The sequence below is a fragment of the Microcaecilia unicolor genome, chromosome 11, assembly GCF_901765095.1.
Source record: "Microcaecilia unicolor chromosome 11, aMicUni1.1, whole genome shotgun sequence".
NCBI lineage: Eukaryota > Metazoa > Chordata > Amphibia > Gymnophiona > Siphonopidae > Microcaecilia > Microcaecilia unicolor.
Genome location: NC_044041.1, coordinates 192,610,681 through 192,635,112, shown reverse-complemented (window position 1 = coordinate 192,635,112; position 24,432 = coordinate 192,610,681). Strand labels below are relative to the sequence as shown.

Here is a 24,432-nt window from a genome sequence, read left to right as displayed (position 1 = left end):
CCAAACTTTAGCTCCTTAAAGTCATTCAACTGAAGCTACCTATGCCTACCCTAGCAAATCCCAACCCCTCAAAGTCATCCAACTGAGACCACCCAAAAAAGGTTTCACCAGCTTTCAATGTAATTTGAGATGATACCATTCAAACCTTCTCTAACAATACCTAACCCATCAAAATCATCTGAGGCTACCCAAACAAGCCTCACCAAAATCCAAACCTTAAAAGTAAATGAGCTAAGACTATTTAAACTTTCCCTAGGAAAACTCAGCCTTTCAGAATCATCCTAACAAGCTCTGCTAAAACACATTAAGACTGACTAAACAAAATGTAGATCTCAACGCTTATCCAACTGAGACCACTCAATGATGTAGTTGCAAAATTTAGCCTTTCAGCCTTGAGGCACCAATACCTATATTTCCGAAACTCAGCACTTTCCCCCAGATTCTATATAGATCACCAAAAGTTAGGCCCCCAAAATTGAGAACAGATCCCAGATCTGCACGCAGAATAATTAATGAGCTGTAACCAATGATTGGCGTTAAGCACTTAATTGGCACTAATTATGATTTGTGTACGGATTTGGCTGTGCACTATTCTATAAATCTAGGCGTCTAAATTGGCTTGCTCACAACTGGTCATGGGATGAGTGGGCCGGGGCATTCACAAAATTTAGACGCAGTTATAGAATACCAGGGATCAACGCATAACTTGCGCACTAGGTTTCAGCAGGCATATGTCCTTACGCTCTAAGTAGAGCACAGGAATCTACACTAGGCACTATTCTATAAAGAACGCTCATTCCAGAGTGCCCTTTATAGAATAACGATGAGCACAAATTTTTCCTGGTGCCTAATTTGTGGTGCTATTTACTGAATCTGGCCCTTTATGTTTTGTTTTGTCTAGAAAAATCACACCAGTAAACCTACCATATTAAATGCCTCTACATCTGCCTTTTCAATATACTCTAAAAGAACCAGGGATTCTCAATATGCATATCACTAGGATCATCTAGAGCCTTCACAAAACTAACTCACCAGGTTACCTACCCTCTTAGTAAAAAGCAAGCCTTTTACTAAGATATCTCCAAAACTATCAACCCTATTGCTAACGAAAGTTGTCTAGCCCTCCCTTGTGCTGACTATAGTATAAAAACCTGAGATAAAGAGAAGTGTGGTATCTCAAACCTCCATCTTACCCATCCATACGTCACCGAAACATCCCTGTCCAAGTTTTTTGTCCAAGCTGATGGATAAGCGAGTAATTTCCCAGGCATCCTTGGCAAGCCCCAGAGTCTGGGGCTTAATGTTGGTACATGGCTTAGTTAGTAGGTGGCAAAGACCGTCATTGGATTCTGCAAGCCATGGATGGTATGGAAGTGGAAGAGACAGGGGAAAGGGAAATGGTAATGAAAAGGAAGAGGAGGAGGAGAATGGAATGAGATGGGCATGCATATTCACAAGGGCAGAGAAAGGAATCCAAGCTTTGACTATCTGACTACTACCTGCTGTAAATTTTTCTCCCAAGTGTTTTCAACCAGTCTGACCTCTTTAACAGGTGACTTTATTCAGCCATACCAAGCAAGGTGTAAGAGAATATTTCAAAGATGCACACTGCAGAGCAATTTGTGTCATTCCAGATTTTACTATGACCTTGACTAGCAGCTTCTTTTCTATGTACCCAACTGCAACTGAATTCACTTTAAAATCTGGAATGGTTAAATATACTATGCAATGATAGGGTTAGAATACTCCACAAGATATGATGGAAAGTATTTTTTCTTCTGGGTTCTAAAAGTGACACCAGAGCCAGGAGATAAAGAACAGTGAAAAAATTTTTTATCTTCCAAAATCAAATTTAAGTATGGTAATACTTTGAGGGGCATAATCAAACACCCAAGTTTTCCTGAGGACGTCCCTGCAAAGGGGCAGGGAAACCCGTATTATCGAAACAAGATGGGCAGCGATCTTTCGTTTCGATAATACGGTCGGGGACGCCCAAATCTCAACATTAGAGATGGTCGTCTCTGATTTTCGGTGATAATGGAAAACGAGGACGCCCATCTCAGAAACGACCAAATCCAAGACATTTGGTCGTCAGAGGAGCCAACATTTGTAGTGCACTGATCCCCCTGACATGCCAGGACACCAACCGGGCACCCTAGGGGGCACTGCTGTGGACTTCAGAAAAAGCTCCCAGGTGCATAGCTCCCTTACCTTGTGTGCTGAGCCCCCCAAAACCCACTACCCACAACTGTACACCACTACCATAGCCCTTAGGGATGAAGAGAGCACCTAGATGTGGGTACAGTGGGTTTTTGGTGGGTTTTGGAGGGCTCACATTTACCACCACAAGTTTAACAGGTGGGGGGATGGGCCTGGGTCCTCCTGCCTGAACTGCACTGCAGTACCCACTAAAACTGCTCCATGGACCTGCATGCTGCTGTCATGGAGCTGTGTATGATACTTGTGGCTGGCATAGAGGCTGGAAAAAATATTTAAAAAAACTTTTTTTAGGGTTGGAGGGGGTTAGTGACCACTGGGGGAATAGGGGGAGTGGTCATCTGGTCACTTAGGGCACATTTTTGTGGCTTGGTCGTAAAAAAAAAAAAGGACCAAGTAGTCGGCCAAGTGTTCATCAGGGACGCCCTTCTTTTTTTCCATTATCGGCCGAGGATGCCCATGTGTTGCATGCTCCAGTCCCGCCTTCGCTATGCTTCCGACACGCCCCCATGAACTTTGGTCGTCCTCGTGACGGAAAGCAGTTGAGGACGCCCAAAATCAGCTTTCAATTATGTCAATTTGGGCGACCCTGAGAGAAGGACGCCCATCTCCCGATTTGTGTCCAAAGATGGGCGTCCTTCTCTTTCAAAAATAAGTCTGTTTGTGTACTTGGGCTGAAGACAAGCCAAGAACTGGGCTTAGTAGGGTAAGGGATTAGCTAAAAAGTCACAGCAGGTAGCCAAAACACCAAAGCATCTGGTTCAGGAAAATATCCTATAGAGATGTGGACCTCAAGCATTTTACTGGTACAGTAAGATAACATACTTAAAAAGCATGTTCGGAAGTTTTGCAAACCAATAACAGAATATTGCTCTATTTGTAGCACACAGGCGCTTATTTTCATCATGACTGGTTTAATTCTGTGCAATGTCACCTAAACACTGCTTTATAATATCCAGTCACAGATAAGTAGAAACAATCAACATCTATTTGTCTGAAAACAGGCCATTCTCTTTCAGAGCTTTAGTGTTTCAGGTCTAGGACAATGCTTGCATTCCCTTGATCTCTGCCCTCAAAAAAGTACAAAGTTCCTACCCATCCACACTTCCCCAAACTGCCCATTTCCCAGCTTCTTCATCAGCTGGAGTGACTCCCGCGGGATTTCCCACACATCTTTGGTTTTGACAGATAGATCAGCCAACTTGGGCATCCCTCTGTGACACGGCACCACAAGGCGGCAGCAGAGGCCAGCGGCTCGCTCTTACCAAATGAAGTTGGACAAGGTGCAGCAAAAAGTGAGAAAGCAGAATGCAGATTAGAGGCAAAGGCATAAGATACACAGAAAATAAGAGAAGATAACAACAAATACAGCCAGACTCCAATGCAAACAGGTAACAACGCATGTTTACTGCAGCAAAAAAATGGCATACCACGGAGCGTGCTGAGCTGTTCCACAGTAGCTTCAGGATGTGAACAGTATAACTAAAAAAAAATACATTTTATTTTTCACGTTGGGGAGGGATGGGGCATGTTCTGTGCTAACTGCCATGTACTGATCGATTAGTACATGAGCCCTTACTGACTCCCCAAAATGGATGGCAGTAAGAGCTCACATGCTAATCTGTTTTAATGGTCACCCACTAATGGTAAAAATTAGCACATGGCCATTACTACAAAAGACAGGAAATTCTGCCACTTTACCCCAGTGTTACCCTTAGTGTGCAGAGAAGACCCTCGTAAAGGCGCACTAAGGTCGCTTTTTACAGCTGTTTGGTAAAAGGGCCCCTTAACCTTGTCTGTATCAAAAGGAAATCTTTTCATAATGCAGGTAGAAAACCAGTCCAACAGCCACTGTATCCAATTAACTCACCAGGAACAAAGAAACATTTCTGAAAGAATTAACAGATTACGGGATCACTTTTAAAACAAATTTTTGTGAGTAAATTGGGGTTTAACAGCAGAATTTTCAAAAGCAGTGACAGGCCCTCAGCAGCGAAAACAAATGACATACTAAGGGCTCCTTTTACAAAGCAGTGCTACTGATTAGCGGCACGCTGAACAGAAGCCCATTCAACTCCCATGGGCTTCTTTGCATTCAGTGCACACTAATCAGCAGTGCCACGTTGTAAAATGAGCCCTAAGACAGGCCCAAGAGGATTTCATTTTGAAACCAGCAGAGCTGCCAAGAGGAGGGAGACTTTTTGGCCAGTCCCGGATTTGTAGTCTCTGATTCTACCCATTGATATCAGTGCTGCAGGTCTCATAATGCAGTGAGGATAGTTTTGTCAGAAATCCACTGCTGACCTAAAACCTCTTCCCTCAAACTGGGTAAAGTTGGTAGCTATGAATCAGCATGTTTGCTTTTAAAAGATTTCACCCACATATTTTGTTCCTGCAAAGTATATGGGTTACAAAAAAAAAAAGGGGGGGGGGGGGAAAGTCTGTACACACTTCCTTGGAGCAGCCAACAATGAAACAAGTGGCCCTTGTTGGATTATATTTAGCTGTGACTTCAGTTGTTTCTTTTGGATGCCTACTCGGTGTGAATAAAGAGACACTGGACCTCCGATCGTGGATGGATGAACGAACCTGGAGTATTGTGTTCAGTTTTGGAAGCCGTATCTTGCGAAGGATGTAAAAAGAATTGAAGCAGGTGCAAAGGAAAGCTACGAGAATGGTACGGGAATTTGCGTTACAAGACGTATGAGGGGAGACTTGCGGACCTGAACATGTATACTCTGGAGGAAAGGAGAAACAGGGGTGATATGATACAGACGTTCAAATATTTGAACGGTATTAATCCGCAAAAGAATCTTTTCCGGAGACGAGAAAGGCAGTAGAACGAGAGGACATGAAATGAGATTGAAGGGGGGGGGGGGGGGCAGAAAAATGTCAGGAAGTACTTTTTCACGGAGAGAGTGGTGGATACTTGGAATGCCCTCCCGCGGGAGGTGGAGGAGATGAAAACGGTAACAGAATTCAAACATGCGTGGGATAAACATAAAGGAATCCTGTTCAGAAGGAATGTATCCTTGGGAGCTTAGCCGAGTTTAGGTGGCAGAGCCGGTGGTGGGAGGCGGGGATAGTGGTTAGGAGGCGGGGATAGTGCTGGGCAGACTTATACAGTCTGTGCCAGAACCGGTGGTGGGAGGCTGGGCTGCTGGTTGAGAGGCGGAGATAGTGCTGGGCAGACATACGGTCTGTGCCAGAGCTGGTGGTGGGAGGCGGGCCTGGTAGTTGGGAAGTGGGGATAGTGCTGGGCAGACTTATACGGTCTGTGCCAGAGCTGGTGGTGGGAGGCGGGCCTGGTAGTTGGGAAGCGGGGATAGTGCTGGCCAGACTTATACGGTCTGTGCCCTGAAGAGGACAGGTACAAATAAAAAGTAGCACATATGAATTTATCTTGTTGGGCAGACTGGATGGACCATGCAGGTCTTTTTCTGCCGTCATCTACTATGTTACTATGAACCACTGATTGGAAGTTAAAATCCTTGTTTTTGTTTAGACATTTTGCAATATGGTTATGTCTTCATCAGTTTTTTTGATTTAGACTCCAATTAATGACTTGTGACTTTTTAGCCAATATGTAATTGATTATTTGGAAACCTGTCCCCAGATATTCAAAAGCATTTAACCAGCCAGGATCGGCACCTGGACGGTTAAATGCCTCGTAACTGGCTAGCCGGCAATATTCAGCAGGGGATAACCAGCTATCTCCAGTTGAATAGAGCAAAATAGCGGCTATGCGGTTACATATTCAGTGCCACTTTAGTGGTTTTATTTGGCCACGGGAATAGACAGGCTCTTTGGCTGGTTTCAACATAACCGGCTAAGTCTGAATATCGACTTAGCCAGTTATCTTCAAACCGGCCAAAAATTAACTGGATGTTGAAAGCAGTCACCGGAAACAGCCCAGCATTGAATATCCGGGTTTAGTGCTGGGCTAACTCCCGCAACTGGAATATCAGCCCCCTGGTCTTTTTCTCCTTGAATTTTGTGTTTGTGATTTTGGCCAGGCAGTCTTTTTCTGCAATATATTTAAAACAACTTTGTTTTTGAATTTTGGCTAGCCTTGGGATTTATAAAAAAAAAAAACAATCACAGAACTGGAACCCTTTAAAGATCTTTTACATATAGATTATGGAGCATGGGTTTTGAGGCTTTTACCCACTGGCTATTATAGTAAGAGACAAAAATTTGTATTCAATACAGTGCTACAGTAGCAGACACTGGGTAAATGTTTTGTGATAAGTGGTTTTAAAGTTTGTCACCTTCTATTTGTTTTGTTCGGACTACAAAAAAGATCCCATGGAACTGCAGCTAACTGTGACTTTCAAAGGCAAACTCTGCTGGGAGTTTCTATTTGAAAACTAACTTGCAGGTCTGTGTACAAAGTACAATTTCCAACACCAGATTTCCACTGCTAATAACAATAGATTGTCTCACTTCCCAACTTAGCAGCACTTATACATGTACAAGGGAAAAGTCTCAACTACTACGGCAATAAATCTTGTTTGTTTGATTGCACGTAGAAAAAGTCATCACAGACTGAAAAACCCTCAAATCCAATATATATATTTTTAAAAAAAATTGTAAAAACTTTTTTCAATGTTTTCAATGTGAATACTATTCCCTAAATCCACTTATGAAGTTTTTTTTGCTTTCACTTCAAAACAATCCATATTAAAAAATAAAAAAAAACGAGAATCACTCGACTGCACTTATCTTGCCATGTTGTCCTCCAATAATACGCTGATTCCTACGGTCCCGTTTCGATTGTCTTCATCAGGGAACCCAGCGACATAGAGGTCTCAACAACATTGCTCCTTAATCTTGGTTGCAAATTAATCTTTATAACATTTGGAACCAAGATTAAGGAGCAATGTTGTTGAGACCTCTATGTCGCTGGGTTCCCTGATGAAGACAATCGAAACGGGACCGTAGGAATCAGCGTATTATTGGAGGACAACATGGCAAGGTAAGTGCAGTCGAGTGATTCTCGTTTTTTTTTTTAAAAATATGGATTGTTTTGAAGTGAAAGCAAAAACATAAGTGGATTTAGGGAATAGTATTCACATTGAAAACATTGAAAAAAGTTTAAAAATTTTTTTTTTAAAAAATATATATTGAATTTGAGGGTTTTTCAGTCTGTGATGACTTTTTCTACGTGCAATCAAACAAACAAGATTTATTGCCGTAGTAGTTGAGACTTTTCCCTCGTACATGTATAGGTGCTGCTAAGTTGGGAACTGTGTACAAAGTACTCCAAGGAACTGGGAAGCACTGCTGTCCAAATGAAAAGTATCCTCCTTATCAACCAACAGCCATTCAGACATCCTAAAAAAAAATGATGTCTTCATATTTCTAATGAAGCCGACATGCCATGCTGATTGTTTCTTTTCAAAGTCCTTTGAAAAATATTACTGAATTGTTTAAGAACAACTTAAGATACCACTTATAAGTTTCTTTTAAAGAAAGCTGGAGAATGGAGTCATATATTCTGCAAGGCTCAGCCATCTGTCAATAAAGCATAAATGGTATTCCAGTTTCAAGGTCCATTCCTCTCACTCCTGTCTCTCTGCTCCTGTACTATCAGCATCAGAGGAAACAGAGGGTCCATTTACCAAGCTGTGGTAAAAATTTGCCTTAGCACGCCCTTACGCGGGTCATTCCTGCATGCTAAGGCCATTTTTACCATAGTCATAAGAATGGCTGATTTCTATTTTTTTTGCCTTAATGGCCATGCACTGTTGTCATCACTGCGGAGCCATTTTTTTAAATTACCATGTAGTAGTAGTAGTAATCATTTCTATAGCGCTACAAGATGTACGCAGCGCTGTACACTTGAACATGAAGAAGACAGTCCCTGCTCGACAGAGCTTACAATCTAATTAGGACAAACAGGACAAATAAGGGATAGAGTCTGCCTGCCTCAGTGAGCACTGTGGTCAAAGAGGGGAGGGCAGGGGAGAGAGGAGTATCACAGCTTCAGGTAAATTACCATGTGAGCACGAACTACCACCCATTTTGTGGGCTCACATGGTGTCTGCGTGCTAACCAGTTAGGGTGTGGCAATGTAGATGAGCTAACTGATTAGCACAGGAACACCCACTCTCCATCCATTATTTAGCATGTGCTTAACACATACAGATTTTAGAGTTACTGCAGGATGCCTGAAAGCGTCCCATAGTACTCCATTTTTTGCTGCATTAGGTGCGTATTAGCAGCTTAGTAAAAAGGGCTCCAGAGGAAGTAACAGCATTATACAGGAAGCCTGAACTGCTATGGTTATGTATTACAGCTCCTGCTTAAAAAGTTTTTTTTTTCATTTTTTATGTATAAATTTTCAATAGCAAGAACAAACTTGAAAAAGAAAAATGTTTAGCAAAAATACACAAAAATGATCATTCAAAAATCTAGACCCACCACCAGATGGCGGAAGAAAACACATCTTCACTAGGAATGGAAAAGAAAAGGCATGGTATGCTGAGATCTTGGATTAAACAAATTAGCATTTTGAACCGGTCTCTCTATTGCCATTAGAAATAATTCCACATAATTTATTTTGATCAAAGAAAAACCTTAATTGTTCAGGGATAAAAATATACATATAATTCACATCAGCATAATTAACCAAACTTTACAAGGGTAAAGAAGCAAAAAAAAAAAAAAACCAGAAACAAAAAGCAGCCCTGAGATCACAAGAGAAATCATTTAAAATCTATTTTGCAGTGATATTGTAATTTGGGTCTGTGGAGCATACAATTGCACAGGGATAACTTATTAAAGATATATAAGCCTTTGCATTTACAAGCGAGACACACGAAATAAAGCTCCTCTTTAAAGCAAAGAGGATGGAAGACATTGTCCTTCTACACAAGGCAGGGTGTATGCACATGCGTGCATCTGTTGTACAATAGGGTCAGGTCAGCCTAACCTTATGATATAAATGTGCCCTTTGATAGCAAGATAGAAGAGCCCTGGAGAGAAAATATCTAACAAATGTGGCAGCCCATCAGTACTTTTGTGATGCTGTTTACTTGATTGGATGCATGCCCAGCAAAGTGCTCAGCCTGGAGCTTTTCACAAACAATTCCATATCAGTTCTGTCAGATAAGGACTGATGGTGTGCCCAAAGACAGAATGCGAAGAACATTGGTTTCTAAGGGGGAAATTTTCACTAGACCACAGAGTGACAGAATATGCAACTAATTTTGAATTCACATACTTTTAGCTAATTTTCAAAAAGAAACCACATGGGGCCTTTTTACCAATGTATTTAACACCTGCTGTTTATGAGGCTACAGCTCCAGGGAGAAACTGCCCACTTATAACCGAAAATGTTAATTAAATTATACACATGTAGCTTTCTCTCGCAACCAGGGCCAGTGTTAGACTTGATGGGGCTTATAACAGAAATACGAGAGTATACCCCAAAGCTCACTGGCAAGCTATGCCTTCTTCAGTTTCAAGCAGGCTTGGGACCCCCCTATGGCAATTGGCCAGGTTATACTCCCTAATGCCAGCACTCCCAACCTATGCCCCCAGGAATTCCTACTTACAAAGCAGTTAAATGTAGACGTCTTGTGGAAATACGTGGGTGACTTTGGCTGCTCCCCCCACAGAGCCACTCATAGCTGCGGGCTAAATTAACCATGGATATTCGATGCCAGGCCACGTCCAGCCTTCGGCACTGAATATCCAGGTTAGGAGCGCAGTTATTAAAGTGGGCTCCCATTAAGATGTGTTATTTTACCAATAACTCATGTTATTTTAGCACAGGTCCCATTTTACTAATAACCCAGTTTAACAATAAAATAAAACGTCTTAACAGTGCTCCACATTGATAACTAGACTTTTAGTGTGGAAACACGGAAGTTAAGCGGACATTGGCCGATATTTAGACAGATGCTTGGTTAACTCGGCGGATAAAGTTAAGACAGCCTTTTTGCTGTCCTAACTTTATCTACTTACTTAGCAGGTTAGTTGACTGAATATCACCACTAACCACCTAAGTAGCAGCTCCACTTATACTCTGCCCCCGAACCACCCCTAATCTAGCCGATTTGCACCTAGTCGATTAGATTCAATATTCAGTGGCACTACCCAGTTAAATGCTGCTGAATAATCGGCAGCCGGCCAATTCAGCAGGGTTTAACCAGGCAGCAGCATCTCCTGTCTGGTTAAATTTGAATATTGATCCCCGAAATCTTAGCAGTCGGACATGGAGTCCAACAATTCGGTAGCTAAGCACCATACCCATGAAAAGTGTCATCCACTGCTTTTAGCATCCACAGAAGTGGGTCCAAGTACATTTCAACCCCTCCCCCCCATCCAATTACAATTGTAAGCCTTGAAATATACTTTAGACATCTGAATAAATGTAGATATTTTTTTTTCAAAACCTACTTTTAACTTTTACAGTCTTAAATGTGAAAAACAAACTGCAAACAGCTCTATCTTTCCCAGCACCAGGGGGCACCTTCTGCCTTGCAATTCAGAATACAATCTATTTAGAAAGTCTTCTCCATGTGTAAAGCCTCTTTTACATGCGAAAGAGGGACTTTTATAAAACTGCACAGCTGTATATGGGCTGACACTACCATGTGTGCTTATATACATGCTGGCACATAAGCATTCCTGGGGACAGAGTTGCAATGTATGTGCATATTTCATAACATATGCATGTACACATATACTGTATGTGTGCACCTTTGTCCCCACTCTGAAAGGGGGAGGGGGGGAGAGAGAGAGTGCGTGCGCACAGGTGAGCTCTTCTCAATCCCTACATATATTGTGAACAATCAGAAGAGGACCACAGAAAACACAGAAAAGTACAACTACAATCATATGGCAATCAGAAAAAACACAAACACAGAAAGAAACAGAGAAAAAAAAGAATACAAAATATGGGCAAGTAAGAAAGGTAAACCTCTACAAAACTCTCCTTTTTTCTCTTAGAGCTAGCATTGATAGCTGTTGATGGCTAATCACATCTAAGAATAAAAGGAATTTTAAAAAATACACTGGAAAACAGGGCCGTGCCAAGGGTCCGTGGCACCCCCCTGCAGGAGATCAGTTGGCGTCCCCTCCCCGCAGACGAACAGTTGGCGCCCCCCTCCCCTCCGTGAAAATGATCGCTGCCCTCCCGCTCCCATGTCCCAACTGCCCGCCCTCTTCTCCCCCACAAGATCCCTTTTAAATTTACCTCCGTCCAGCAGCGAAGGCGCGCCACAGCGTCAGTGAAGGAGGCGGCGCTCCCGACGTCTCTACTAGTCTTCCCCCTTCGCTCAATGTCCCGCCTTCTTCTGACGTCATTTCCTTGACGTCAGAAGAAGGCGGAACGTTAGTGGCTAAAAGTATCTTGTTATGGCCCAAAGAGCAAAGAATGTAGCCTGTGTATAGAGATTTCATTTTGAAATTCATGCACTCGCTTTAATGTATTTTGTTCCTGTTCTCAGGCTGGTGCAAAGTCCATCGACACAAAAATGCCCATTGTCCCCAAATTTTGAAAGTCTGCTTGCGAGTCCAGGTTCTATAATTGCCTCCCCCCATCCCAATATACATCACACATCTCCGTCTAGAAAACTCCTCCTCCCATTTCAAAATTCTAAGTCTTGGGAAATCTGGTATCTCAGCAAGCTCCTCTGTTCTCTAATAGACCACATTTCCTTAATTACCTTTTGGCTTGGGTTCAGCAGGAACTTACCAAGCTATAGGGATAACAGTGGACTCGCCTAATTTTTAGAACTTACTGAAAAGTTCAAGGACATTTCATAAAATGTTTTGAGTTTTCTGAAACACTTACAATGACTACTGTTTTTTCTCTATATTATCTTTGTAAGATAACAGTGGAAACTGCTACATACTAAATATTAGCCTAGCTGTGAATAAAATAACCATTATCGTGCCTCCTTCTAACAGTCCTCAACTCATATCCTCTACAACATAGTAACAGTTATCTTGGTTCCTGGAATCTGCAAACGCTGTTGGTTTAAGATGCAGATACTACATCAGGAATACAGGTGGTAGCCTATCAAGTAAACTGAGCATTTGATTGGCCAAATGCCAGTTAATGATTTAAAATAATTTTGGGATATTGAAATTTTAACCTGCCAAAGCCATATTGCCACACGACAGTAGAATAAATCTGAATACTTTATATACTGTTGGAGTTGTCAGCTTTCAGGTCTGTCCATAGTAGTGATATTTCAGTGCTATTAGTAATACCAAAAGGACTGAAAAAGCCACTTCCTGAAAGATGAGCCTATAATTTCTGTTGGTTATGCTGTCTCAGCATTTCCTGGTGTCCAAGGCATTTGGACATACAGTAATGTACTACAAGATTCACAGAGCTGCTAAATGGAACATTTTCTAAAGAGAGACTTTGATTATTCCCAGATTTTGAACTTATATTCCCATGCACAGTGGTATACATAGTGCAGTTCTTTCCATTCCATCCTCCTTCAGAAGCCTGGTAGTATTGTGTTCAGTCTTGTGTACTGTGTACTACAATACTCTCATAGCAAAGGACTGCTCAGGTAAACCACAAAAGAAGATGCTGACAAAGTCTCTTCACTATTGACCATAAAAAGGGCCGAGTATAAGAACTGTGCAAACTCTCCAAGGAGTAAGCCTCAATTCAGATGTGAAGGTTGTATGTAAAACAACCAGCACAACAAATAATTTTAGGACTTCCATATTTTAAATGCCACTCTATTAACATTATGCTAAAAGGACAATGAGAAGCAAAATACATTTAAGATGTAGTCATCCTTTATTTTCTTTGGCGTACTGATTAATTTAAAATGTGAAGAAGCTGTCATTTATTCAAATAAAACTAGAAATCAGTGGATTTCAGTTTTGGTTCTTTGCTGATTGGACTTTAGATTATTAATTGTAAATTTGCTCTACTAATAAACTGCTTCCCACTGATTCCAGTGCTACCTGCAAGGCTGCCGTACCTGTATAATGATGAACCAGCTGCTGAACAGTCTCAAACTGTGCCCGTGTGGTGATGTAATAACCTCCATTATCCAGTTTACGAACCTTATAGTGCTTCACATGGTCGCCTTTCAGCTCATCCCAGTCTCTGATTGACAAGGAATAGGCACCTGCCCAAGAAGAAAGGTAAGACTATGAGGAGCAAAACAGATATTGAGAGGATAAGCATATAGAAGACCCAACCTACAATGTAGGTGAATGGCATCTGATGCTACTCTGCCACGAGATCTGAGCCTGGAACAGAACTGAGGGACTCAGTGGCAAAAAGATCCACCAAGGGGATGCCCCACTCTCAAGACCACTCGTGCAGTTGCAAAACCCTGCTCAGTATGTCTGACAGGCTATTGTCCGTTCCTGGTGGGTATGAAGCTCAGAGGACCATTCCATGAAGGAGAGTCCCTTCACTCCAGACAGCACAGCCAAAGCACTCCCTCCCTCCCACTGTGATCAGTTCCCCCTCCTGCAATCACTCGCCCCCACCCCCATCCCACCCAAAACAACCTCCCCAGACCTTCGTTAGGAAACTCTGGTAGTCTAATAGCCTCTTCAGAGGCAGGAATGAACCCTACTCATCCCTTCTGGTGGTCGGGTGGGATGGGGCAAAAAGAGATCACTGGTGCGTGTGTGTGTGTGGGGGGGGGGGGGGGGTTGGTCGGATGTAGGGGAGAGAATGCAGTGGGCAGTTTCAGTTATGGTTTCGGTTTCTGCCAAAACTGAGCAGCCAATTTCGGTTGTACATTTGGTTACGGCAGAAACCGAAGATCGTGGGTTTGGTCGGACTCTAATATGAGTTATAAATGTGTTTCCTAGGTTTTAAAAATTATCTTTTTTGGAGATAACATACATGGAAAAATGTTTTACCTGATAACTCTCATTCCTTTAGTCACAGCAGATGAATCCAGAGACTTTTGGGTTATGACCATCTACCAGCAAGTGGAGATAGAGAGTACCAAACGGAACTCTGCCACATAGGATGGTATGCAATTTGGTCAGTCAAAATTTTTTGTAACAAAGCAGAAGGAATAATAAGGCAAATGTTTCTCTCTCCTCAAAGAAATGAGGCGTAAACCTGTCAACAAGCAGAACTATGCACAGGCAACCACAGCAAGAAGCCTAAGCAGAGAAACAGACTGAATTGATAGTGAAGGTGCCACAAACTGTCTTCCCCAATCAGCAGCAAAAAAACAGAAGGCTGCAACCTGCCAGGTGCCTAGGCGGCATCCCACTCAGCATGTACTCCAAGCCACAAAGCTGTATACGGCAACCATGCCAAAACGGCCCCAAGATGGCTAAAGGTGCAGACAGCTGTGAGGTGGAAATGCTGCCATACGCTGAAGTCTGGCAATGCCACAAGGGACCGAAAAACAGGTTTGACAACCAGGAATCACTTCCTCTCCTCCATAATGCCACATAAGCAGAAACCTGATCTTTCCACCACTATTTTTTTCAAAGGTATGTGAGGAGGAGGAGAAAGGAAGTGGCAGGAGGGGGGGAGGGACATGGCACCACCAGGTGGACCCAAAGTTAGGCACCTCTTCTGACCTAGACACCCCCAAGCTCAACTGAACCAGGGAACTCGGAACTGGAGCCACAGAAGCAGGAGAAACCAGGAGCTTGTGTGAGACTGTCCACTGCCTGCTGGAGATAGAGAATACTGACTAACCAATGTGCATATCATCCTGTGTGGCAGAATTCAGTTTGGAATCTTCACCTGCTGGTAGATGGTCATAACCCACAAGTCTCTGGATTTGTCTGCTACTGATGACAAGGAAAAATCACAATTAACTCAAACATATTAAGATAGTAGTAAAGCCTATGCTTAAGAGAGAACTGTGTTCAGAGACTCAAGTTCACTTCTGTTCCTCAACCAACCTTGGAATACTATGGAAGAATCTTACCACCTATCTCTACTGGCTTGTTAACTCCCAACATACTGGGTAACCAAGAATCAGCCTCCATTAGGATGAGAGTCTTAGAAATAATCAAGAATACGCCAGAAAGCAGGTGTGGAAATAAGCAATATAGTTCAAAGGAAAATACAAAAAAGAAGGCTAAAATAAACAGAAAAAGGAGCAACTAAACTAAACGTATTGGAGGAAATTCTATAAATGGCGTCGATAAAAATTGGTGCTTAACATTATTCTATAAAGGACACTTTAGGATGAGCGCACTTTATAGAATAGCGTGTCTAATTCTGTGCTTAAATGTGGGCACAAGGACTTACGCCACTTGAGCCCTGGTGTAAATCCTGGCATGCATGTTGGGTACGGATCTCTGCTATTCTGCAACACTGCGCACATATGGCCACATCCCCTTTGGAGTTGTGCACGATCCAATTTAGGAACCCGTTACAGAATATGACGCAGCCAGATAGGCACCCAAATTATAAATTAGTGCCAAGTGCTTGTTAACTCCAATAATTAAATCATTGGAGCCCATCAACTAATTATTTTGGGTGCCAATCTGGGATCCACACCTTTCATAGCATTCAGGGGGATTGTGTTTCTTAAAATTGTCACAGCTTAGTACCCCTCACCAGGGAGGCAGAAGAATGATAACTCGTAGAAGTTGTATAAAGAGAGCTGGAATGGTGAACATCAGATGATACCCAAGCTCAACAGGTATTGCATCACATAATTAACTGTATCTCTTCAGCCAGTTTAAAGTAAAACAGGAACAGCAACCTTGTCCTACTCATAGAAAAACATCAGTACCTTTGGTGGTCTCACTTTCACGAATCAGAAAAGTGCCACGAGGGTTCCCGTGACACAGCAACTGTCTTTCAGCATCTTTCCGGCCAATCTTCCCAAAGTACCACCTGAGGACAGAAAGTGAAACATGACACTTGGGTTGAGCCAAGATTGTACAAGTATTCTTCATTCTCCCTAACACGTCACAGTGCTTTATTTTAATACAAACTCCATTCCTCTTATCTATCTGGCATATGTTACAGCTTATGGGGCCAAAATGGCAACATAAGTAAAAAGAACATGACAAAATGATAGAGAAAATAATTAGAAGAAATAAACAAGAATTGCCCATAAGCCTTATGGTTTTACTGCTATTCAGCACTTTGGGCTGGACAGCTCCTGAGAAGAAAGAAGGACAGCCAGCCACATTGAAATAGATAACGCATTTCAAATTTTGAAATGCAATAAATATGAAACTACAACTAAAAACAACATATAGATTTGATAAACACTGTAGGTACCACTCGGCATCAACAATACTTACTCTTCTGCCTGGATGGAGTCCACTGGGGCCACATAGTTGCTGGGGATGTAGCCAGTTGTTCCAGATGACAAGGAACGAGCTTCCCACCAGTCTCCCTCACTGAAGAAACACAAGAGAGAAATGATGAGGTGTACTGATTCTTCCATATTTCTGCTCCTTCACTGTCACCATCTCAAGTAGTCGGACAATACTGCACACTTCTCAGCGGTATTTATTCACTTGGTACAGCCATGACTTCAAAGGCCAGGAAAAGCTGCATAACTATCTGATGGCCTAAGAAATGACTGAAATATCTGCGCTGATTATCAAATCAATATTAAAAAATTCCCAGTGGTTGTATTGCCTTTGACAGTGCCTATGGATGACATGAGAGTACCCTGCTCTGATCTTTCCCACTGAGGCAATGTTTGCATCTGCTGTGGCAGTGCTTATTTTGACAACGTATCTGCTATTCTGCAGCACCACTGCTTCTACTGGGTACTTACGTGTTATTTATTATGTGAAATTTCTCCCCCTTTAGAAAAGTCAGGTCATCTTCTGTTCTGGCTTCGTAATCATACAGTGCTACAAAAAGAGTTATTCCACCCGCTGCAAAAGACAAGAGGGGAGGAGAGGAAACAGAAGAGATGCAGAGACGAAGAAGGAAGTATTGACAGAAAAAAGAACAATAGAAGACAGTTAAAATATACTATTTGAATATGATATTTAAATATATCTTAGTGTAAACTGTGGTTTAAAAGTTTACACTTCCAGGGGCATTTTCGAAAGAGAAGGCCGCCCATCTTTCGACACAAATCGGGAGATGGGCGTCCTTCTCTCAGGGTCGCCCACATCGGCATAATCAAAAGCCGATTTTGGGAGTCCTCAACTGCAGTTCATCGCTAGGACGACCAAAGTTCACGGGGGGGGGGGGGGGTGTCGGCACCGTATTGAAGGCGAGACTGGGGCATGCTTAAGAGATGGGTGTCCTTGGTCGATAATGGAAAAAAGAAGGGCGTCCCTGACGATCATTTGGCCGACTTTACTTGGTCCATTTTTTTTTCACGACCAAGCCTCAAAAAGGTGCCCACACTGACCAGATGACCACCGGAGGGAATCGGAGATGACCTTCCCTTACTCCTCCAGTGGTCACCAACCCCCTCCCACCCTAAAAATTTTAAAAAATTTTTTCCAGCCTCTAATGTCATACCCAGCTCCATGAGAGCAGTATGCAGGTCCCTGGAGCAGTTTTAGTGGGTGCAGTGCACTTCAGCCAGGCGGACCCAGGCCCATCCCCCTCTACCTGTTACACTTGTGCTGGTAAATGTGAGCCCTTCAAAACCCACTCGAAACCCACTGTACCCACATGTAGGTGCCCCTCTTCACTCCTTAGGGCTATGGTAATGGTGTACAGTTGTGGGGAGTGGGTTTTGGGGGGGGTTGGGGGGCTCAGCACACAAGGTAAGGGAGCTATGCACCTGGGAGCAATTTGTGAAGTCCACTGCAGTGCCCCCTAGGGTGCCCGGTTGGTGTCCCAGCATGTGAGGGGGACCAGTGCACTACAAATGCTGGCTCCTCCCACAACCAAATGCCTTTGATTTGGTCGTTTTTGAGATGGGCGTCCTCAGTTTCCATTATTGCCAAAGACCGGGGACGACCGTCTCAAAAACAACCTAAGGACGACCATCTCTAAGGTCGACCTAAATTTCATGATTTGGGCATCCCCGACCGTATTATCGAAATGAAAGATGGACGTCCATCTTGTTTCGATAATATGGGTTGCCCCGCCCCTTTACGGGGCTGTCCTGCGAGGACGCCCTCATGAAAACTTGGGCGCCCCGTTCGATTATGCCCCTCCACATGACCTTTAATTTTCATGTTGTTAAAATAGTGCTGTATTTCTCTATTTTATTGAGCACTGTGTATAAATTTCATTATTTCTCATGTTAAGTTGAAATCCACTGCGTACTTTTGGTTCAGCAGAACATAAATGTATTTAAATAAGTAAAGTAATAACATTTTAGGTCTCTATCATATTCCACCCCCATCTCTCTGTTCAACTAGGGTGTAAATTTTTCCTATAGACCCCTGTTTACAAAGCCGCGATACGATACTGTCGACGCAGCCCATTCACTTTGAAGGGGCTGTGTCGGCAATGCCTTGCAGCTTTGTAAACAGTGGGGGTAAATCTCTTATCATTTGACTTTTGTAACAAATCCTTCAGCATTTTTGTAGCCTCACTCTGGACTATCTCCAGCGTGCCCATATCCTTCCACAGGTATGACCTCCAGAAAAGGAACAATATTCTAGCTGGGGTTTCACCAACAACCTATACAGAAGCATTATCACCACCTCCTTTTTTTTTCTGCTGGTTATGCTGCTGACTAGACACCTCACCATTACTCTGGATCTGGTCATCACTACTTAGAGGTCATTAGATACTATCACCTCTGGACAGTGAACATCAGTTTCTCACCTTTTTCATATATACACACCCCCAATCTGTAATGCTCCCTTTAATTTATGTGCCCTTCCAAATGCATGACTACAGTTTTTTTTTTTAATTTTAACTGCTAATTATTAGACTACTCCTTGTGCTTTCTTAGATCACTCCTCACTCAGGAGAGTCTCCTGTAGATCTTAGTATTATCTGCAAAAAAAAAGTGAAATTTCATTCTAACCATTCTGCCATATCATTCACAAGATGCTGAAAAGGACCAGAACCAGTCTTTTAAGTATTTTACCTTCTCACCTGCTAGGATTTACTAACCACAAACCTCTGTTACAGCTAAATAGTAAGAGCAGCTGTACACTCTGCTATTCCACCCACTGAATTCCCATAACTGTACTCTATGTCCTCCTGAGACATCAGCATATCAATGAGTAGTAGTGCTGTAACACTTCTTGCATCAGAATTGACATAAAAAAAATGTTTATAAAATAATGGCCTGGAAAATGAAGATATTGAAGCTACATCTGTGACTAACAAGAAATGCTGGTTAGGAAGCCAGAGAAGTGAACTACTGTCATTCACGTATTAAAAAGACAAACGGTTTTAATTGGCTGACACTGTGACATGTGTATTTATAAGTTCAGTGTCTGACCACACACATCTGAGTTCCTATGCTCTATCAAAAATAGTAAAACCATATCTGATCTACATTCCAGCACACTAAAGCAGGGCTCACATTGCTGGTCTCTGGAAACAAGGGCAGAAATTTCATAAGGACAGTAAATACCCAGAACAGCATTTTAAACTTAAGTATCCACTTATAAATTTGCTAGGCTGTATAAACAAGTAAAAATTAGGTGTACAGAAACACAGCACTTATGTTTACATGAAGAAAGTGTAGGTGTTCCCATGGAGGATAGGCAGAACGGGCACTTATACAAGCACCATATACGTGCCTATGCACTGATTTCTACCTGTGTATAAATGCACAGATTTACACCTGTCTCAGAGCAGACGTCCCCTCTCAAGGCATCTAATCGGTCCCCCTGAGTCTCCTCTCTACCTCCCAAGGCCCCCTCATTGTCCTTAACTGGTAGTCCACTGGTTGCGGGGCAGAAGCAATCCTCCTTCACTCCTACTGGCAACCGCTAAACCACAGGTAAGGGCTCTGAGGCCCTCACTCAGCAGGAGGGAGACTTGGGGTGTTGAGGGGGTTCGATCAGGGATGCCTTAAGGGGAGGCTGGAATGGGGAGGGGGTTTCAAGCAGCCCATAATAGTGGATTTTTAAGAATACGGGTTGAAGAAAATGTGATTTTAATACTTTATATTTGACTGTACATCAGAGGTGTGCCTAGTTACACTGCTACAATCCGCTTTGACCCGAAACATGTACTGACATTGGTGGCTCAAGGGACCTGCCGCAGGCTGCCAAGGTAGAGAGAAGCATTTTTGGAGGCAACCCCAGCCAGTCGGGTTTTCAGGATATCCACAATGAATATTCATAAGCGGGATCTGCATGCAGTGAAGGCAGTGCATGCAAATTTCTCTCATGAATATTCATTGTGGGGTATCCTGAAACCCTGACTGGCTGTGTGCTTAGGAACCCCTGGGGTATGCAGTGGGGAAAATCAGAACTACAAGTCCCTGCATGCAACGGGTAAACCTCCCAGACTGGATTAACCCTGTGCTGCCAATCTGGATCCAGCTGGCAGCCCTAATATAATAACACCCACTCAGGACACTCACCCGAACCGTAGCCGACGGTAGCCTCGCTATAGCAAGAAGAGCACGATGAGCCAGTCCCGCCGCAGACGCTACAGCTGCTGCATGCACTGAGGTCGCTGGCGCTGTACGAGGCCGCTGAGGCCGTCTCCATGGTTACCGACAACCTCTCCTCCCACTTACTTCACTCCGGGCTCCTCCTGGTTTGGGCCGCGGGACAGGGGGTCGATCCTCACGCGGCAGAAAGATGCGTCGAGGCGCGCGGTAAGTTGTTTAGCATGGCCCCTGCCTCGAGGCGCGCGCCGCGCAGCGACGGCGGTTACACACGTTCCAACTGACACTCCGGCACGAGGAGGACACAGGAGAGGCCGGCGCATGCGCAAAAGGCATCAGCATCAGCACTGACGGGCGGCCTTTATCAACATACACGACGGGAGAACCGGTGCGACGCAGCGTCGGTCACCCTCGGTTATATCCCTTCCTGCGGGCGCCCCCCCCTGCCCCCACAGTCACCGTAGGGTTGTCGTATTTGTAGTCCGGATATCCGCTCCTTGTATAACCAGTGCCCCACTAGGAAGAGAAAAGCGCGAGGACAGGCCTGGGAGGCTTTGCGGCCTAGTCACTGACCTGTGATAGCGCTTCGCCCGTGCAGCGTGTTGCTGGGGTAAGGCATGGGGCCCCCGAAGGGCATGGCGGTGGAGGCCGGGGCGGTGTGGAAGTTGTTGAAGTCGGGGATGCGTGTGAAGCTGCTGGTCTGCGTCTGCTGGGTCGGGTCAGGACCGTAGCGAACATTTGGAGGCTGGCTGATTACACTGTCGCTGCCATCGGTCTGTGATTTGCTGGATCCTTTCTCTTTGCAGTGCACACAGCCCATTCTCTGCCGGATCTGCGCAGGAAAGGAGAGAAAATCAGCAGTCATCATGGTTCCCCCCCACTGCACAACAGAGAGTAACGGTGTCCCAGTCGCAGTGCATTTAAGAGAGGTGACCTGGTGCACAATGCATTTAGCAGTAGATTCAGGTAAAATTCTAAGGTCAGGTGAGGTCACACAACGGAATAGCAAGTGAGAAGTTGCACTATTTTGTAAGGGCAACATGGGATAAAAACTAATATTTACACTACATATGAATTTACAAAACACATTGAACATGCACACAATACACTATTATTATTAGCATTTGTATAACGTTACCAGATGCACGCAGCGCTGAACACCTGATACACTAGTATAAACCTTCCTTGCCTAACACCTCTACAATACAAAGGAATTTTCAAATACACCCAGGTTTTTAGTATTACAATCTGTAAATCTTAGTGTAGTCATTTTCTTGCCGTCTATGTACTTTCTTGATGTTGCTCTAGCAAGGCTAGCGTTAAGGAAGTGCAATTAGGGCAGTTGATCTGAGTCCCCATTTTATAGGGGAGGTGGAAGCTGCTGGAGACACAGCCTACTGGATGGGAAAGGGAAATAGGACTTAATATACTGCCTTTGTGTGGTTTTTGCAAAGCGGTTTACATAGTATATATTCAGCTACTTATTTGTACCAGGGGCAATGGAGGGTTAAGTGACTTGTCCAGAGTCACAAGGCGCTGCAGTGGGAATTGGAACTCAGTTCCCCAGGATCAAAGTCCACTGCACTAACCACTAGGCTACTCCTCCGCTTTGCCTTGGTCCCTTTAACATCAGCCCCATTCTCCAGAACAGAGGAACATCATTTTGTGTACATGTTTTTGTTACCTTACTTAAAAAAAAATGAATAAAAAAGAGTTGAACTCAGAACAAAAGAAGTTAAGCTGGGAAGCGGAAAGGACCACATCACTTGATGCTCCTTGATTAATTCAAAGGTGTGTAGCAAAATAGTTTACAAATAAGAAACAAGGATGTGTAAAGGAAAGGTAAACTAGATGCTAGGTGGAAGAAAAAAGGGATTCAAATTTCACGAAGAAGTTCAGGCTAAGAGAGAATTAAATGAGGGATGAAGGTGCACTGATTCGAACTCCAAAAACTGCCACTCCACAGTTGCTTGGCTAACCAAGAAGAAAAGACTTGCTAGAAAAGCCATCTATCAGCTCTTGCCACCACTGGTGCAAAAATTCTATTTTTCCTTATCTTTAAACTCTCAAGTGGACTCGCCATTTTCATTCAGAAGGCTGTTTCCCCCTACTTTCAAATCATAAATGAACACTTTTTTTGCATCCTTAACATTAATCACTATGGGGGGGGGGGGTTTATAATTGGCGCTCAAAATTCAGCACCAGAAAACATCTGTACTAAGCGCTATTCTGTAAAGTACTAGCCACTATCCAGATATCAGTCCTGAATATCCAGATTGTTTTCAGCCGTGGCAGTAGAATTTTAAAAGAACACTGACTGTACAACTGAATATTGATCCATATGCCTTTATTGTGATCCATTCTGTACTGTTGATGAGTGAGCTAGAAATGTGTTTATGAGCAGTTCCTTTATATATAGTTTTAATCAAGTCATGTAAGGTTAGACAAATGAAAGAAGCCAAGGAAAAGGTGGACTCCCCCACCTCATTAGCAGTTGTTTGGATAATGGCATTTACTGTCTCCTACAATCTAATGCAGACAATAATGTACTCTGCACTGATATTGTTAATCTTGCATCCGCCTACACCAGTTCTCAGACATGATACCACAGAAGTAACTGCAGTCACTAGCAAAATCAACTGGCCAATACAGGAACCAGTATTCTTAATTCCATTTTCATTTTTAGAAATTTTTATTAAGTTTTAATAACAGGGGTAGGAAATACAAATTACAAGAAATAATCAGGTAATCACACCAAAGAATATCAGTGGACAGGTAACAGAGGAAAAGGAGAGAGGTAGGAGGAGGGTAAGGGGGAAGCAATTTATGAATGCATTCAAAGCAAAACCTGCAATTTACACTCGAGTACTATGAACAACTCTTGTTTAAAGAAAGATAGGTTGTTAAAGGCAGCACACTTTATCAACATATAAGGAATTTCGAACTTTGAGGGCTAAAGATAGCTCAAATTTGTGGATGTGTAAGACAGAATGCCACCAAAAGTGAGAATTAAGACAGGAGTTATCCTTCCAATTTGGTAAAACCAGTTTTAAGCCTACAGCAATTAACATTTTTAAACCCTGTGCAGCTGAATTTTTTTTCCAGAAAATGCAGTTACTCATTTGTCTCTCTGAAAATACCTGGATGGTGTGATTTGTCTCACATGCATACTGACATTCAGAGTCTGAGGGTGTCACAGGCTTTCTTTCAATCTGTGGTCAATTCCATTCCAAGTATGTAATAGTTCTAACATCACCTGTGCATGTATTAGATAGGAAACCCTCAGATGAAGTAATGGGAACACCCCTGTTTCAATTGCAGGAGAGGTTCTGGCTAAGCACAGCCAGATGAGGATGGGGACAGTAGGGAAAGAAACTGGCGGATGCAAACAACAAGTACACTGACATCTCATAATTCAGAGTCACAGAGATGCCCAACGTGGCGGGGTAGGAGCATAGCCAGCCATTGTTATTCCCATGTAAGAGACAAAATAGTAAACTGTAAACAAATGAAGTCTCTAAAAATTCCCACTAGGATAGACACAGGACTGAACACATTAAATGTGAATGGAGGGAGATGTTTCAGTAACCTTCCAAGGAAGGTGCAGCACCCGTTGCTTCAAAGTGCTTAGCTATATGTAGAGTACAAGACTCTTAAACAGCACCTTCTGTTATATCATTATACATCTTAATCCTCCAAAGTGAAAATTATAAACTGAATCACAGTCCAATATCCATAACTCAAAGTAGCCCACAATCAATGCTAAAGT

At 43.1% G+C, this 24,432-nt stretch overlaps 1 protein-coding gene across 3 annotated transcripts in view; it reads right to left on the bottom strand.

Annotated features, from left to right (window-relative positions):
• The window catches only part of FGR (FGR proto-oncogene, Src family tyrosine kinase), a 92,130-nt gene that overhangs the window by 18,715 nt on the left and 48,983 nt on the right, over positions 1–24,432 (bottom strand). For 2 of the 3 annotated variants that reach the window (XM_030220134.1, XM_030220135.1), the window contains exons 3-8: positions 21,237–21,495; positions 16,941–17,043; positions 16,456–16,554; positions 15,936–16,039; positions 13,182–13,331; positions 3,313–3,477 (exon numbers count right to left, since the gene is read on the bottom strand). In XM_030220134.1, the coding sequence (XP_030075994.1) occupies positions 3,313–3,477; positions 13,182–13,331; positions 15,936–16,039; positions 16,456–16,554; positions 16,941–17,043; positions 21,237–21,483 (868 nt within the window). In that variant the 5' untranslated portion in view covers positions 21,484–21,495. Of the gene's footprint in view, positions 1–1,193; positions 1,350–3,312; positions 3,478–13,181; positions 13,332–15,935; positions 16,040–16,455; positions 16,555–16,940; positions 17,044–21,236; positions 21,496–24,432 lie in introns of all 3 variants that reach the window. The other variant, XM_030220136.1, reaches the window with a different exon arrangement.